Source organism: Suncus etruscus, chromosome 3, assembly GCF_024139225.1.
Source record: "Suncus etruscus isolate mSunEtr1 chromosome 3, mSunEtr1.pri.cur, whole genome shotgun sequence".
Taxonomy (NCBI): Eukaryota; Metazoa; Chordata; class Mammalia; order Eulipotyphla; family Soricidae; genus Suncus; species Suncus etruscus.
This window is the reverse complement of record NC_064850.1, coordinates 16625382-16641754: the sequence shown is the minus strand read 5'-3', so window position 1 is coordinate 16641754 and position 16373 is coordinate 16625382. Positions and strand designations below refer to the sequence as shown.

General features: G+C 44.8%; 1 protein-coding gene across 1 annotated transcript in view; it reads left to right on the top strand.

Moving 5' to 3' along the window:
- DPF3 (double PHD fingers 3) overlaps positions 1-16373 on the top strand; it is a 298015-nt gene that overhangs the window by 200226 nt on the left and 81416 nt on the right. Inside the window, exon 7 of the mRNA XM_049770448.1 lies at positions 7743-7880. Within this exon, the coding sequence (XP_049626405.1) occupies positions 7743-7880 (138 nt within the window). The remainder of the gene's footprint in view (positions 1-7742; positions 7881-16373) is intronic.

Here is a 16373-nt window from a genome sequence, read left to right as displayed (position 1 = left end):
TTCTGCTCCTCTGCCTTATGGTGTCTCTTTTTCTTTTCTTTTCTTTTCTTTTCTTTTCTTTTCTTTTTTTTTTTTTTTTTTTTTTTTTGGTTTTTGGGCCACACCCAGTAACGCTCAGGGGTTACTCCTGGCTATGTGCTCAGAAGTTGCTCCTGGCTTGGGGGACCATATGGGACACCGGGGGATCGAACCGCGGTCCGTCCAAGGATAGCGCAGGCAAGGCAGGCACCTTACCTTTAGCGCCACCGCCCGGCCCCTTTTCTTTTCTTTTCTTTTCTTTTCTTTTCTTTTCTTTTCTTTTCTTTTCTTTTCTTTTCTTTTCTTTTCTTTTCTTTTCTTTTCTTTTCTTCTCTTCTCTTCTCTTCTCTTCTCTTCTCTTCTCTTCTCTTCTCTTCTCTTTTCTTTCTTTCTTTCTTTCTTTCTTTCTTTCTTTCTTTCTTTCTTTCTTTCTTTCTTTCTTTCTTTCTTTCTTTCTTTCTTTCTTTCTTTCTTTCTTTCTTTCTTTCTTCTTTCTTTCTTTCTTTCTTTCTTTCTTTCTTTCTTTCTTTCTTTCTTTCTTTCTTTCTTTCTTTCTTTCTTTCTTTCTTTCTTTCTTTCTTTCTTTCTTTCTTTCTTTCTTCCTTCCTTCCTTCCTTCCTTCCTTCCTTCCTTCCTTCCTTCCTTCCTTCCTTCCTTCCTTCCTTCCTTCCTTCCTTCCTTCCTTCCTTCCTTCCTTCCTTCCTTCCTTCCTTCCTCCCTCCTCCCTCCCTCCCTCCCTCCTCCCTCCCCTCCTCCCTCCCTCCCTCCCTCCTTCCTTCCTTCCTTCCTTCCCCTTCCCCTTCCCCTACCCTTCCCCTCCCCTCCCCTCCCCTCCCCTCCCCTCCTCCCTCCCTCCCTCCCTCCCACCCTCCTTCTTTCTTTCTTTCTTTCTTTCTTTCTTTCTTTCTTTCTTTCTTTCTTTCTTTCTTTCTTTCTTTCTTTCTTTCTTTCTTTCTTTCTTTCTTTCTTTCTTTCTTTCTTTCTTTCTTTCTTTCTTTCTTTCTTTCTTTCTTTCTTTCTTTCTTTCTTTCCCTTCCACCCTCTCCTTCATTCTTTCCTCCTTTCTTCCTTCCCTTCCTTCCTCCCTCCTTTCCTCCCTTCCCTTCTTACCCCTTCCCTTCCTCTTCCCCCTCCTTCCTTCCCTCCTTCCCTTCTTCCCTACTTCCTTCCCTCCCTCCCTCCCTTCCTTTCCTCCCTCCCTTCCTTCCTTCCTTCCTTCCCTCCTTCCCTCCTTCCCTCCCTCCCTCTCTTCCTTCCTTCCCTCCTTCCCTCTCTTCCTTCCTTCCCTCCCTCCCTCCCTCCTTCCTTCCTTCCTTCCTTCCTTCCTTCCTTCCTTCCTTCCTTCCTTCCTTCCTTCCTTCCTCCCTCCTTCCTTTCCTCCCTCCCTCCCTCCCTTCCTTCCTTCCTTCCTTCCTCCCTCCTTCCTTTCCTCCCTCCCTCCCTCCCTTCCTTCCTTCCTTCCTTCCTTCCTTCCTTCCTTCCTTCCTTCCTTCCTTCCTTCCTTCCTTCCTTCCTTCCTTCCCTCCCTCCTTCTTTTCCTCCCTCCCTCCCTCCCTCCCTCCCTCCCTCCCTCCCTCCCTCCCTTCCTTCCTTCCTTCCTTCCTTCCTTCCTTCCTTCCTTCCTTCCTTCCTTCCTTCCTTCCTTCCTTCCTTCCTTCCTTCCTTCCTTCCTTCCTTCCTTCCTTCCTTCCTTCCTTCCTCTTTGTGTTTAGGGGTTACATGTGGCTCTGTGCTAAGGATGACTTCCAGTAGTGCTCAAGGAATAAAGCGGTACCTTGGATCAAACCCAGGCATCCTGAATGTAAATTCCGTTCTCTGCCCTTTGAATTATCTCTCTGACCCCAGAGTGATCTTTCACTTTTTTGTTTGTGACCAGACTCTTAAGAGATAGATATGCTCTGAGTTCTGGTCTGGCACCACCTTCCTTCATTTTTTTTTTTGCCACAGTCTCTCCTGGGTCTTATCTCAGATTCTGAACTCTGTTACTACATCCTGGCTCCTCCCTGAGCCAATACTAGTCCAAGCTCATTTTTCTTCCTGAGGTTGGGGGTTCCATTTCCTGGGCACTGCTGATGTACACTTAGCTGATTAAGCAGACAGGCAATTGCCAGTCAGGACCCTAGCTGATGACTTGGGGTACAGAAGAGCATGTATACACACACTCTCCCATACACTCAACATACTCACACACACGCACACAGGCTTACATTCACATGCTCAGTTCCTGCGGCTGGTGGGGGAGCTTCCTACCGAGACCCCATCAGTCCTCAGAAGGTAATAACCCGGGGTCCTGATTGTAATTGGAGGCTACCCTGGGAAAGGGTCTGAGCACACAATCTGAAGGACAATGAAGCATGACGCAGGTGCACTCAGGCTTGGGGGACATTTGAAACAAGGGGAGGTTTGTGCAAAGACCTGTAGCAGAAAGAAACGTTAAAGAAGAGAAAAGGCCACTGAATGAGTTAGGAGGCGAGGTGGGGGAATTGGGATTGGACCAGTCAGGGACGTGGTGGGGCATGGACGCTGTGCTTTTCTTTCTGCTTTGGTTCTTTAATCCTATTCTCACCTGAAGCCCCGCCCCCCCATTGTTTGTACCTGGAGAAGAGAAACAGCTGCCACTTTGCATCTATTTCTGCATCTCTGTCTTAAGTAGCACCTCTAAGACTCCCATCTGGAAAGGCTGGTTCTCATCACACTGTCCTGCCCTGGTTCCTCATTCTCAGGATAAAGTCCTGGCCTCCTTCCTCTCATGTTCGCTGCTCTCAAACCTTCCACACTTTGCTGCATTATCTGTAGCTCCCCTAACATGCTTTGGTGTATGAATAAGCTGGATCTCCTCATCTCCTGTCTCCATCCATCCTACTCCTCCAAGAAATTCTCACTTCATCCCTTGCAGTGCTGGCTTCACTGGCCATGCTCACTCACTCACTCTTCTGCATTTGTCGGACCTTTTTCTATTTGACTGACATGTCCACCCTCTCTGATAGACTGTGGAGCTCCAGTGGCTGGGGAAGGGCACTTATTGGGCAACCAGGCTGGGACCTGCTATTATTTTTTTATTTTTTTATTTTTTTTTGGTTTTTGGGCCACACCCTGTGACGCTCAGGGATTACTCCTGGCTATGCGCTCAGAAGTTGCTCCTGGCTTCTTGGGGGACCATATGGGACGCCGGGGGATCGAACCACGGTCCGTCCTAGGCTAGCGCAGGCAAGACAGGCACCTTACCTCCAGCGCCACCGCCCGGCCCCACCTGCTATTATATGTTGTTTTCTTGAAGGGACTGAACTGGTATAAGTAGGTGGTAATCCAAAGCCCCATCCAGAGGGCTCTGTGTGTGGGGTCGGTGGGTGAGAGCTTTGGTTTCTAGGACTCCACATTTTGCATAGCTTGTCCCCTGATAACTATCCCCATGTCTTAGGCTGTGTCCCACATGCTGACCCAGATAGCCAGGGGCATGAAGACAGAGACTAGTCTGATTCTATTATTTCTTCTATTCTTCTAACACAACGGTTCTTAAGGTGTAACAATCAGCATCAACCAGGGTGCCTATTATAGCCAGGCTACTGGCCCTACTCCCAGAACCCCTAATTCAGTCAGGGAGAAGTCCCCCAGATTGGCATCTCTAATGGGTTCCTAGGTTATGATTTTGGGACTGGTCTGGGGGTGACTCTTTGAGAGTCTTTTCTAGAGAAAGATTTGCTAAAATTAATGACTCCAGGTGGGAAGGAGTCACAAAAATGTTTTTGCTTGCATTTGGGTTGATTGGTTTTAAGGGCTTTTAATATGAGGTTAGCATGGATAGATGGATCAGCTTCTACATGCTGACGCCTTTCCCCATTTCTTGGCTTTCCCACAAAGTGTTTCCACGTTCAGTAAATACATTTTGAAGGTATGCTATGTGCCTGGTAACGTATGAAGTGGAGTTGTTGACACCGGATGAAATTTTTATGAAACACTTTCAGGAAAGTCACTCTCGATAGCTATGACTATAGACATTATGTTTACTGTGTGTGTGAACATTATAGAGATTCTAGGATTCCAAAGAAGAAATGCCTCCTTAAATGGGTAGCGAGTTCCCTATCAGTGGGCTTGTCCCAATATGGGCTTCTAGAATAGTAGTGGGAATAAAACAATTAGATAGACCAAATGCTGATTAAGATCCTGAACATTTTGTGATTAAGGGAGACAATGGGTGTTAATTGACATAAGAAAATTACACCAATGAGAGGCAGAGCATAGGGGGAACTGGCAGAGGCAGATAAGACTTCCTTGTGTAAGTCTGGGTAGGATCATTCTGCTTTGTTTTGGCTTATTTTTTGGTTTGGGGGCACATGTGGAAACACTTGGTGTCACTCCAGCCCTTTATGAAATCCCTCCAGCCCCATAGTAGTATGATTTTTATTTCTTTTTTTTCTTATTTTTATTTTTTAAATTTTTAAAAATTTTTAATTATGAGAACAAAGATGCAAAGAAAGAGGACAAGGTAAAGTTACAGTGGAAGGACAATCACCCATAACATAATTCTCAGAAGATTTTTATTTCTTACAACATTTATTAATCAACAGTAGTAGGCTTAGTCACAATGGATTCGTATCCAGTGACCTCATAATTTGATGGCGATTGACTTTAAGCCATTTAAGAGGCTAAATTGAGAAATTCACATGCAGAGCCAGAGTATAGGTGCAGAGACTTCAGTAGGTCCACAGTGCCAAATGTGAACTGAATTTCATATATATATATATATATTTCATATATATATGTCATTTAATTGGAGCTTTTCAATAATGGTGGAGGTGGTATGAGTAGTAGTACTTGGAATTTATATTCAGTAGGTTGATTTATCAACATAAATTTCAGATACAAGAAGCCCCACTAATGACCAATTTCTGTAGTAGTTTGAGGTCAGGAGTATCTGTCAGAAGGTTCTAGAACTTAAGATAGAACAAACTAAGTCAATACTCTTCTTAATAACTTATAGAATAAGTTGTTATAACTTATTGGGCATCTATTATGTACTGGATGCTGAATGAGATGCTTTCTTTTGGCTATTTATAACCTAATAATTTTCAAATTTATAAAAAGGCACAGAAAGAATGAGTTTTGCATAGCATATCCAACAGAATTCCTCAATATGTTTTTAGAATATAATACCAAAAAATTGAAATGTAATAAAATATAGTCTAAAATGATAAATCTGCCTTAATTCTGAATATAGACCAACATGCAATATTAGCAAACAGAATATGACACTGCATTAAATGGATGGTACACTCTAAGCAAATCGAGTGCTTGTAAGAATTCAGGAATAGTTCAAATAGGCAACATGAGAAAATCAGCATGATTCATCATATTAGCAAACTGAAGGAGAATTATGTATTTGTTGATATTGAAAGGGTGACCCCATAAAATTCTTTTATAATAAAACTTAAAAACAAGATTTAAAGAGAGCACTTAAATTTAATAGGGTAAAAATGAACCTCATATATCATTCAAAACAGAAAGGCATGAATTCCAACTTCATTGCAATTGGAAAAAACTCTTAAAACATGGGACCTGGGTGGTGATGCTAGAGGTAAGGTGTTTGCCTTGCAAGCACTAGCCTAGGACAGACTGAGGTTTGATCCCCAGGCATTCCATATGGTCCCCCAAGCCAGGAGTGATTTCTGAGTGCATAGCCAGGAGTTACCCCTGATTGTCAATGGTGTGGCCAAAATAAAAAAACCTCTTAAAACATTGTCTCAGTGACTCTTCTATATGAATGAAATTGAGAAGATGAAATAGTTTGAGTAGGAGTCGAAGCAATGACCAGGCAGTTGGGCGTTTGCCTTGCATGTACTAAACTAGGACGGATCATGGTTGGTTCTCCTGGCGTCCCATATGGTCCCCCAATACTCGGATGATTTCTGAGCACAGAGCCAGGGGTAACCTCTGGGCGTCACCCCCCCCCCCCCAAAAAAAAGAAATAGTTTAAGTGGTAGTTGAAAAAATGACATGATTAGTTATCGCCTGAGGTCATATTGAACACTCCCACCTCTAAGATTTTCAACACTTTTATTTACCTGTCAACCATGGGTCAAGATGACTAAAGATATTTTAAGATACAGACCACATTCACCTAACTTTCACTATAATGTAGTATATCTTGTGTGTTTATTATGGTGAAATGCTTGCAGCACCATTTGTAAATGAAACTCACATATATGTATGTCTCTCCGTAGGGAAAATATGGTGAGTATAAGGTCTAGCATTATCCACAGGTTTAAGCATCCTCTGTGGTCTTAGGATATACTCTCTGTGGTGAAGGGTACACTGGGGTAACACCTTAAAATCCTGAAGAGAATGGAACAACAGCAATAATAACGACGACGACAACAACAACAACAACAACAACAAATTCTACTAGAAATAAAAAGGTGACTTAACTGTTATGGTCACCAAGCCAGTCAGCTTTGACTCTGGGGCTTGAAGTCAAGTCTGAGAGACAGTTGTACTCTTCTGTGTTAAATTTCTGCTCCAGTACAAAGGGAGGGACTCTGAGGATCTGCCACCTTTGGCATATCAGTGGGATTTGCTCCACTGATGAGGTGGGTATAAGATGAGGGATTTAGCCAAGAATTTTTTCCTGAAAGATCCTCTGGGCTTCTGTGACTAGCAGTACAAGCCTGGGACTAAGATAGGAACTCCTGTGAGAGTGTGTGAGGACCCGATTTCCTTTACAGTTCTGAGCAGCGAATCTTGGGTCTTTTGACCTTTGAGAAGCCATCTTTTTTGGCTTGCTGCTCTTTTTCTTCCTGTTTATTTAGGAGGTAGTGCTTGTGTTATTGGGAGGGAGTTTGTAATTTAGACTTTGCCTGGGGAACAGGGAAAATGTTCTTGGTACCCAAGAACTTCTGCCGAGCATTCCTGGGTTTCAAGCAAAGATTCCCAGGCTTCATGGCCTTTATAGTAGAACTAGGATATGTTTTTCTGGCATAAAGCCATTGGATTTTTATTAGAAAGAGCCTCCCTCCCCCTGATCCACTCAAAAAGACTTTTGGACCAAAGAGTTGGGTTCTAGTAGCTCTACTACATCAGCTGTGTATTCCCAGGCCAAGCTTTGAGCCTTGTTGGGTTTCACTTGCCCCTCTGTGCAGAGTATTGTCTAGAATCAACTCCCATGTCCTTCAGTGTTAAACATTACATACTCATTACTCTTGTTACAGGCTGTTCACTTAACTAAGTATTTTGCAAAGAGATCATCTCATCATGGCATCAGCATTGCCATACCTGACAATGCTTAGGGGTTATTCCTCACTCTGCACTCAGTAATTACTCTTGGCAGTGCTCATGCCATATGGGATGCTGGAGATCAAACCCAAGTCAGCCATGTGCAAAGCAAATGCCCTACCCACTGTTTTGTCACTCCAACTCTAGGAGGGAAATACTCTCATTGGTATTTAACCTCAGAAGGAATGGAGACACAGAGAGAGTAAGATCCAGCAGGGGCCTCACATTCAGGAAGTGGTGGAGTGCTTACTGAGCTTGTGCCCATTATATCTGGGTGCTTTTTCTTCTCATGGGTTGATATGGTCATAGTAGGGCTGATTCTATGAAGACGGTAGAAATGTTGGAGATGGAAGACACTTTGTAAGAGAAACCTAGCTCTGGGGCGAATGGAGACGGGGCAGTGGCTGGAGAGGTGGCTAACAATGTTTTTTCCTTTCTTCTCTTCTTTTCCCATCTAGTCTGTGGCAAGCGCTACAAGAACCGGCCCGGACTCAGCTATCACTACGCTCATACTCACTTGGCCAGTGAAGAGGGGGATGAAGCCCAAGACCAAGAGACCCGGTCCCCACCCAACCACAGAAATGAGAACCACAGACGTGAGTTCCCCATTATTGGGCTGGACCATGATGAGGTGGAGGTGGGAGAGGGCTACAGAATATTTCTTTTGTCTACTTCTGGCATCCTTGGATGGCTTCTGTTGATTATTCTTAATATCCTGGGGTGAGTTGGCCCTTTCAACTGAACCCCAACTGCCTCTGGCTCAATAGAGCCCTGCAGGCTTCAAGAAAGCTGGGGGGTGATGGCACATGCAGCTCTGTACCCAGAGGTAAGGAGGTATGGTAAAGGTGGAAGGAAATACCTTTCCCTAGACAGTATCAAATACTGATCTGCTACTCTTTCCCTCAGCTTTGGAAGAGCCATTCACAACCACTCCCTGAATGGAGCAAAGTCCCTGGTGTGTCAGTTGGGATAGATATTCCCCATGTCTTCTTGCCCATCCGGGCATGTCAGATGTTCTTGGTTGATTCTAGGCTTTGGGTGCAAGGCAATCCCCCCTCCCTAGAAACACCACCTAGGGTGCATTTGTCATTCCTTTGAACACTCTTAGCTAATAAGTGTTGGGGGACTTGTCCCAGGGATATTGAGCTTTCAAGACCCCAGGTAATCCTAAAGATTGGGGTTTCTTTTTATTTTTATTCTTTTCTTTCCCAACTTCCAGTATAAATTAGCAAGACAAAAAAGATTTAGCACTTATATGTGCTCTTATATGTTCTCTTCTCTAATGTTTATTTCTGAAGTGGGACTCAGGCCTGGCAGTGCTTGGTGGGGGCAGGACACCAGTGCCACATCCAGCAGTATTCAGGATAGGGGGACGTATTGTTGCCAGGGATCAAATTTAGGGCCTTACTCCTATAGGGATTATATTGCCTCTTAAACTATTTCCCCAACCCTTAATGTTTCTTCTTCCTTTAAGATCTTGTCTGCAAATGTTGTCCCTCTGAGGTAACTGGTGTTAAGACTTTAATATATAAAATTTAGGGGAAGGGGAGATAGACAGTACTCTATAATGTCTGGTTTCATTCCTACTTTAGGAGTTCAAGCCAGGTTTGACAACCTGTATTTTCTTATAAGGTCTTAAACCCCGGAAATGAGTAAGAATGAAAGCAGGCATCAATGGGCTGTTTATTCTTGTCATCTGGACAGAATCTGAAAAGCAGGCCAGGAGGGTTTGACAGAGCTGAGCCCCAAACCCTTTCTTATTGTCCCCCACCCCCACCCCAGCTTCAGTTCCTATAATGCTGAGGTCTCTGCCTTCTTTCTGTGGATGGCTCCTTACTTCACCCCACCCCCCAACCCCCTTTGGTTTTCAGAAAGAGGCTATTGACCTGCACAGGCACTCTTGGGATTTGCTCTCCCAGCCCTCTCCTCTTATCCCTTGTCAGATCTCAGTGGCCAAGGGTAGCTATTGTCTCCTACCTCTGGGAGGCTGAGAAGGCTCTCCTTTGATTTGGGTTGCTATCTGGAAGGTATTTCATAGTGATGGCTGCCCTCTAAAGTATTTATGGGCTGGTTTTTGTTGCTTACTCTCAACGTCCCCCCTGCCCTGCTGGCTTATCTCCTTTACATCTCTTTGCAAATGTCAGGCCAGTGTTGAGCTTCACTCATGCTGGAGAGCATGGGCACTAAGCCTTTGTCATGTGTGTGTGTATGTGTGTGTGTGTGTGTGTGTGTGTGTGTGTGTGTGCGTGCGTGCGTGCGTGTGCGTGTGTGTGCACGCGCGCTTGCTGATGGACAAAGGCCTGGGCTGCTTCCCGTCCCCAGGCCCCCTCCAGGCACATGCAGACACCTTGGATATACATGTCTCTTCTTAACTGGTTATGCAGATCTCTCTGGGGAACTGGGGGATTCCAGAGTGGGTGCTGGCATCTATCTCTGTCCACTGGGATCTCACCCCATGTTCTCACAGGTCTGTCTTTTGCTGCTGCTGGCCTCACCTTGAGCCACTGTCTTGCTTCCTCCTAGATGGAGGAAGCATCCCTGAGAAGTGGCTGTTCATTCCTTTTTTCTAGGGGTTTGTCAGAGAGTACATTTGTCTTAACCCTATGTCCACCCCATTTCTCACCCTGTTCAAGGGAAATTGGGTCCATCATAAAGAACCACTGACTACCCCAGGAATTTGAAACCTCTGAGAATAGCTGCCTTTAGGCACCAAGGCTGGTTCCAGAATGCTTGCAAATACCTTTGCAGATCAGATATCTGCTCTGATCAGACCCAATTTTACCAGTCAGGAGGGCATTGCAGAAGGACCCTTTGTGTCCATAGAGTCTTTCCTTCCCTCTTCTCTCACCCCCCTTTTAAAAAACAAATTCAGGGTGGTGACTCTGCCCAGGTTCTTTGCTCCACAGAAAAAGTCCCTGGTGTGTTTGGCTGTTTCAGATATTTTTCTCCTTGCCCCCTCATGAGTAGCCCCCAAACCATTTTTCATGAGCACTAATTGCCAGCATCATTAATACCCGGTCATTAGCCGCTCCCACTGTTTGGGGTATGCATCAGCTCCCATTTATTCTGCCCCTAAGTGCCACTGGGGCTGAGTGGCGAATCGAATGTGGCAGCTCTGCAGCATCCAGAGGTCTCAGTTTGATTGATCCTCCCCGGGGCCAGGCCTTGGAAGGGAGAGGGAGACAGGAATTGGCAGCTACCATCTCCCCCACCTGCAAAAGGCTCTGGACTCCAGAGAAGAGGGAATGCTGCCATTTTCCTGTTGAGCAGAGAGCTATAGGGGCATTTTCTGCACATGACAGCTCCACAGACCAGGAGATTTCAGGGCCAGAGATTTTATACCCTGCAGCAGGGGAGACATTTTGACATTATTTCTCCTGCTGTCCCTTGCCACAGCCTCCAGCCATGTCTCCAGCCAAGCTCACTGCTCATCCCTATGCCTGCTGCTGCTGAAATGGCAGAGAGTGCCAGAGCCCTCATGGCCTCCCCTGCCAAGGCTGCCCTGCACACTGCAACCTCAGCTCTCCACAGTCCTCCAGCCCTCCCCTCTGCAAGTTCTCCCTTTGTTCCCCTGCATGATTGCATTTGCTTCTGAGTAGGACTTCCTTCTTCCCTTGGTGCCAGCTCTCTTAACCCTAGCCACTGGCAGCGCAGATATTCTGGGAGTGTAGATACTAGGTGTGGGAGAGAATTTTTGGAAGAGTGGGGGATTTGTTCTCCCTGAATTGCTGTCCTTTTTCTGCTGTGTGAGGCTGGAATCTTCTTCCTTTCTCCATTTCTCTTGCCATCTTCTTCATACAAATCTCATTGTGTACAGAGACACACATCACACACAGACTATAGAGAAGACGAAGGTTGGAGAGCCAGATTTCTTAGGTCTCTGACAAGATCACTCAGGTAACTGTTAGAACTTCTAGAGGACACCTAGAAAACATCTAAGAGCACTGTCTTAGGATTTGGAATACCTTTGACACAGGCTCCCAATTACTTTTTCTGTTTTTCTTATTACCTCCTTTACACAGTGGGTATCTTTTATAGATGATGCCTTCAAGGTACTTTCTGAGGAGGTAGAGAAAGGAGAACATTTATGAGATCCTGGATATGGAGAGAAACACTATGTAAATCAATTCAGTTTTAACTATTCATCCATTCATCTATCCACCCACCCATCCATCCAGTAATCCATCCATCTGCTAATCTTCCCATCTACTGATCTGTCCATCTGTTCATACATTCATCAATCAGTCTCTCTGTTCATCTATCCATCTGTCTATCCTTCCATCCATCTGTCTGTCCATCTATCTTTCCATTCATCTATTTAATTAGTAACCATGTATTGCATACTGCACAGGCCCTGTCTTTGAGGAGCTGACAGTCCAAGGTTGATTGTAATATGGTCATGACGGTTTGTACAGGTTGCAAACACTTGGGAGTTTCTGAGGAGTGCAGACTCTTGCCTTCACAAGAGGACCTGAAATAGAGACTGTGGCTGAGGCCTATCAAGCTATGTTTTAACACCCCCCCCCCCCAGGGCACTTTGGTGCACAGGAAAACTTAAGCACTGTTGCATTCAGGCTTTTGGACATCACAGAGGAATTTTCCAGGATGGAAAGGTTTCTTTGGAAGAAGAAAAGCATGTCTGCACAAGCTAAGGAGACTTAGGAAATGGTCTGCATGGTATCTCCAGTCATTGGGTTTGACAGTTGTAGATTTAGGGAACTAGGGAATCTCTTGGTGAATTGGTAATTAATTTTGGAGTTACAGAGAATAGTGGAAATATAGGCAAGGGTCAAAGTTGGAAGCATCTTTTATGCCCAACTGTGTTGATATTCTGCAACAATGGCTAGAAGATTACAATAAATTGGGCATTTGTTATGTGCGCTCCCTCTTCTTTTGGGGGGGCATACCTAGGGTTATTCCTAACTCTGCACTCAGGAATCACATCCAGTGGTACTCTGGGGACCATATGGCATGCTGCAAATCAAACTTAGGTTGGTCACATGCCAGGCAAACACCCCACCCACTGTACTATCTCTCCAGCCTCAGTCTCCTTTTTATCTAATAGCACAAAGGAGTATGAAATGCTTGTTTAAGTATTGCAACTGTTCACAAAGAAATATCTTAGAAACCTTCATTTTTTGTGGGGGTTCTTTTTAGGTCATACCTGGGGCCACTCAGGGATTACTCTTGGCTCTACTCTCAGAAATCACCCCTAGCAGGCTCGGAGGACCATATGGGATGCTGGAATTTGAACCACCATCCGTCCTGTGTTGGCCCTGTGCAAGGCAAATGCCTTACCGCTGTGCTATCGCTCTAGCCCCAGATACCTGCATTTTATTTATTTATTTATTTATTTATTTATTTATTTATTTATTTATTTATTTATTTATTTATTGTCACACCCAGCAGCACTCAGGGGTTACTCCTGGCTCCACGCTCAGAAATCACTCCTGGCAGACTCGGGGGACCATATGGGATGCTGGGATTCAAACTAATGATCTTCTGCATGAAAGGCAAATGCCTTACCTCCATGCTATCTCTCCAGCCCCAGATACCTGCATTTTAAACCAATTCTTTATCCTTAGGGAGAATCAGCAGGGTTGGCCTAGGTTATGGGCCAGTCTTCCATGGCACAATGCTGTGTTGAGCACTGAAATTCTCGATTCTGCTTAAGAGAAGAAAGGGCCCCAGCACTAGGCCCCTTTGGAGGGCATGTTGTACCCTGCAGATCTGAAAGAGCCGAGTTGATTAAGGGTGATGGCAGCTGATTAGATAATCTGAAAATTAGCCTGATAATGTGCAAATTATCCAAAAGAAGCACATGATGTCATTGCCCTGCTGATGGGAAAAAAAATCTAACAAATGTTATAGTCTCCTGACATTTCTGCCCTCCACCTTTTGGTGGGGCAGTGAGTCCAGGTGTGTGTGTGTGTGTGTGTGTGTGTGTGTGTGTGTGTGTGTGTGTGTGTGTGTGTGTGAGAGAGAGAGAGAGAGAGAGAGAGAGAGAGAGAGAGAGATGCCTCTTTATAAAGAGAAGCTCCTCATACTTCTCTGCTCCTGTGTCCCCTCATCATAAAACAGAATGATTGGGCTGAACTTGTGCAGTGGCATTGCATTTTCAATCAAGACCAGGTGGGTGTTTGGGCCCAAGTTGGCACAGATGAGCCAATATCTCATCTCTGACCCATGAGGACCAGTAGAATGTGCTTGTAACCACCCCAGCCAGTGGAGTCAGGGATCTTCCATGGAGTGATGATCCAGGGAGCTAAGAACTCTGGGCTCCTTAGTACCAGACACTCTTAGAGCTGGCTCTGGCACATGGGAAACATCCTTTCTCCTTAAAGGCTGAACAGGGTATGTTGCAGAAAATGACTGTGTACATTTGCCCTCATAGAGAGGAGGGGGTACAGTTTTGGAAAAACCTTTATTATTTTTCTCTCAGTTGGGGCCTAACCATCAGAAGGTTCAGAGTCCACAAGTTCCATGTTCTCTTGGGATGCCATTGACAACACTGAGTGTTGCCAGCATTTCTGAATGAGTCAGACATTGTGCTAATTGGGCTGTACCCATATGTTTGCCATATCCAACAAGGTGGCTACCATGTTCCTGGAGGCTACCTGGATACATGGAAGCTGAGGAATGCCCTAGAAATGAAGCATGAGTGAATTCTCTGCCACTTTAGAAGAAAATGAACTTCTTTGGGCCTATAATTTTATTTCCTGTCCTTATTGGAAATAAACTTCCCTTGCATCTAGGGAAGGAAATAAGGTTGACATGAAGAAACACTTCCTAACTCACTCTTAACTAACATCAACTGCTCTCTTTTTACAGATAAGGAAATTAAGGCTAATAGAGGTTGAGTTACTTGCCCCAAGTCACACAATACATAGGGTGGAAGCTAAGTGTGAGCATACTTGAAATGGTCCCATTCAGTTACATCAGGACAGTGGAATCCTGGGTGATGAATTCTCACTCAGCCTGGTCCCTAGGCCTCTGTCCCTCTACTGTCCATGTATTTTTTCCTGAAGTGTGTTCAGTTGTGTAATGGCTTTATTCATGGGCATCATGTTAACTTGAGCTGTCACAATCAGGTCCCTGTCTTGTGAGTTGAGCATTTCCCACACTTCTGGAGAATGCTGGAACTCTACAGTGGGGTTGCCTACAGAATGTGTGTTTGGTCTTCCCAGGGTTGATCAGGCTTTTTCCTGGAATGGAAATGGAGAGAATGAGAATGGAATAGAGGAGCTGTGGAGAGAAGGGAGCTCTATACTATCTGTTCTTACAAGGGCAGGGAAGCCACCACCAGTCATCCTCATCATCTCATAGAAACGGATGGTGGTGGTGGGAGGGGAATGATATGGTTTGTTCTATGGAGGAACATTTTGTCTTCAAGATGACTAATTGTAGGAGCCAGAGATATATCCCAAGGAGTAGAGCACATGCTTAGTATATGCAATGTCTTGTTTGATACCTGACAACATATTACTCCCCTGCCCCCTATCTCTGCCCCTAGGGCTGCTATCTCATCTCATATCATATTATATCAATATAATCTTGGTGGTTCCTGAGAAACTGCCACACAAAGGCTGGCAAGGAGTAGACCTGCCTCCCCATCCCTGGCACCACTGGATGGGATCCTATTGAAAAACCTAACTTAACAGACAGTGGGCCCACCCTCTCCTCTTCCATTACAAATTCTGCGTGAGACTTTACTTAGTTAGAAAAATATCAGGAATCACTCTGTATAGTTATTGTCCTGTGTTGACCTTTCCCTAACTCCTTTTCTTTATTCTTCCCCCTCTCCTTCCCTCCCTTCATCCCTCCCTCCTTATCTTTTTTCCCTCCTTGCCTCCCCTCCTTTCTTTTTCCTTTCTTCCTTCCTCTCTCTCTCCCTCCCTCCCTTCCTATAAAGCTTTTGTGCCCACTGCAAAAAGCCTAGGGTCTGTACCTGGCTATTTGTTATTTTTTGTTTACTATCCATACCACTCCCTTGGCAAAATCTATCTCTTTTCTCTATCTCCTGTTCACCATTGGCTTCTGTCTGCATCACTGATACTTACTTATTGATCTCCCTCCCTCTCAGAGCACATTCTCTGTGGAGGCACCACAGTGGCCTTTTGAAGCATGAAACAGATCAAGGCACACCCGCTCTCAACCTTTGAGTCTCACTTGAATTAGGGCCTATATTGGTACTTCTTGAAGATGGGCTGGCAGCACCCATCTCACATAGGATCTACTCATTCAGGTATGCCCAGGAATTTCCTATTTTTTCTATTGAATGTACCCAGTCCTGGGGTCCCCTTTTGTTCTAGGGGGAGTCCTCCATGCAAGGCTAACTCAGAAATTTGACTTCTGCAGGCAGGGCAAATGGGGAGAAATCTGGGATCATGGACACTCATCCTGACTGATGAATTTTGTTGGGGGGGGCACTATACCCAGCAGTGCTCAAAGCTTATTTTTGACTCTGCTTGTAGATAACTCCAATGGGTCGAGGTTGAGATTTATTGGGGATCAGCTCCAGGTAAAAGGGCCTGAAGCAGGGTTGCTGCTAGGATTAAGAAAAGAAGACAAATTTTGGAAACAACCTAGATGACCAACAACAGATAAATGGCTAAAGAGACTGTGGTACATATACACAATGGAATACTATGCAGCTGTCAGGAAGAATGAAGTCATGAAATTTTCCTGTACATGAATGGACATGGAAAGTATTATGCTGAGTGAAATGAGTCAGAGGGAGAGAGATCGACACAGAACAGTCTCAGTCATCTGTGGGATTTAAGAAAAATAAAAGATAGTATGATAATAATATCCAGAAACAATAGAGATGAGGTTTGAAAGACTGGACCATGATATGAAGCTTACCACAGAGTTTGGTGAGTGCAGTTAGAGAAATAAATACACCAACAACTATCATGAAAATGGTAGTGAGTGAAAGAAATAGAATGCCTGTCTTGAATATCGGCAGGTGGTGGGGGAGGAGGAAGACGGAGGCATTGGTGCTGGGACGGTTTCACTGGTGAAGGGGATGTACCTTTTATGACTGAAGTCCAACTACAAACATGTCTGCAATCATGGTGCTTAGATAA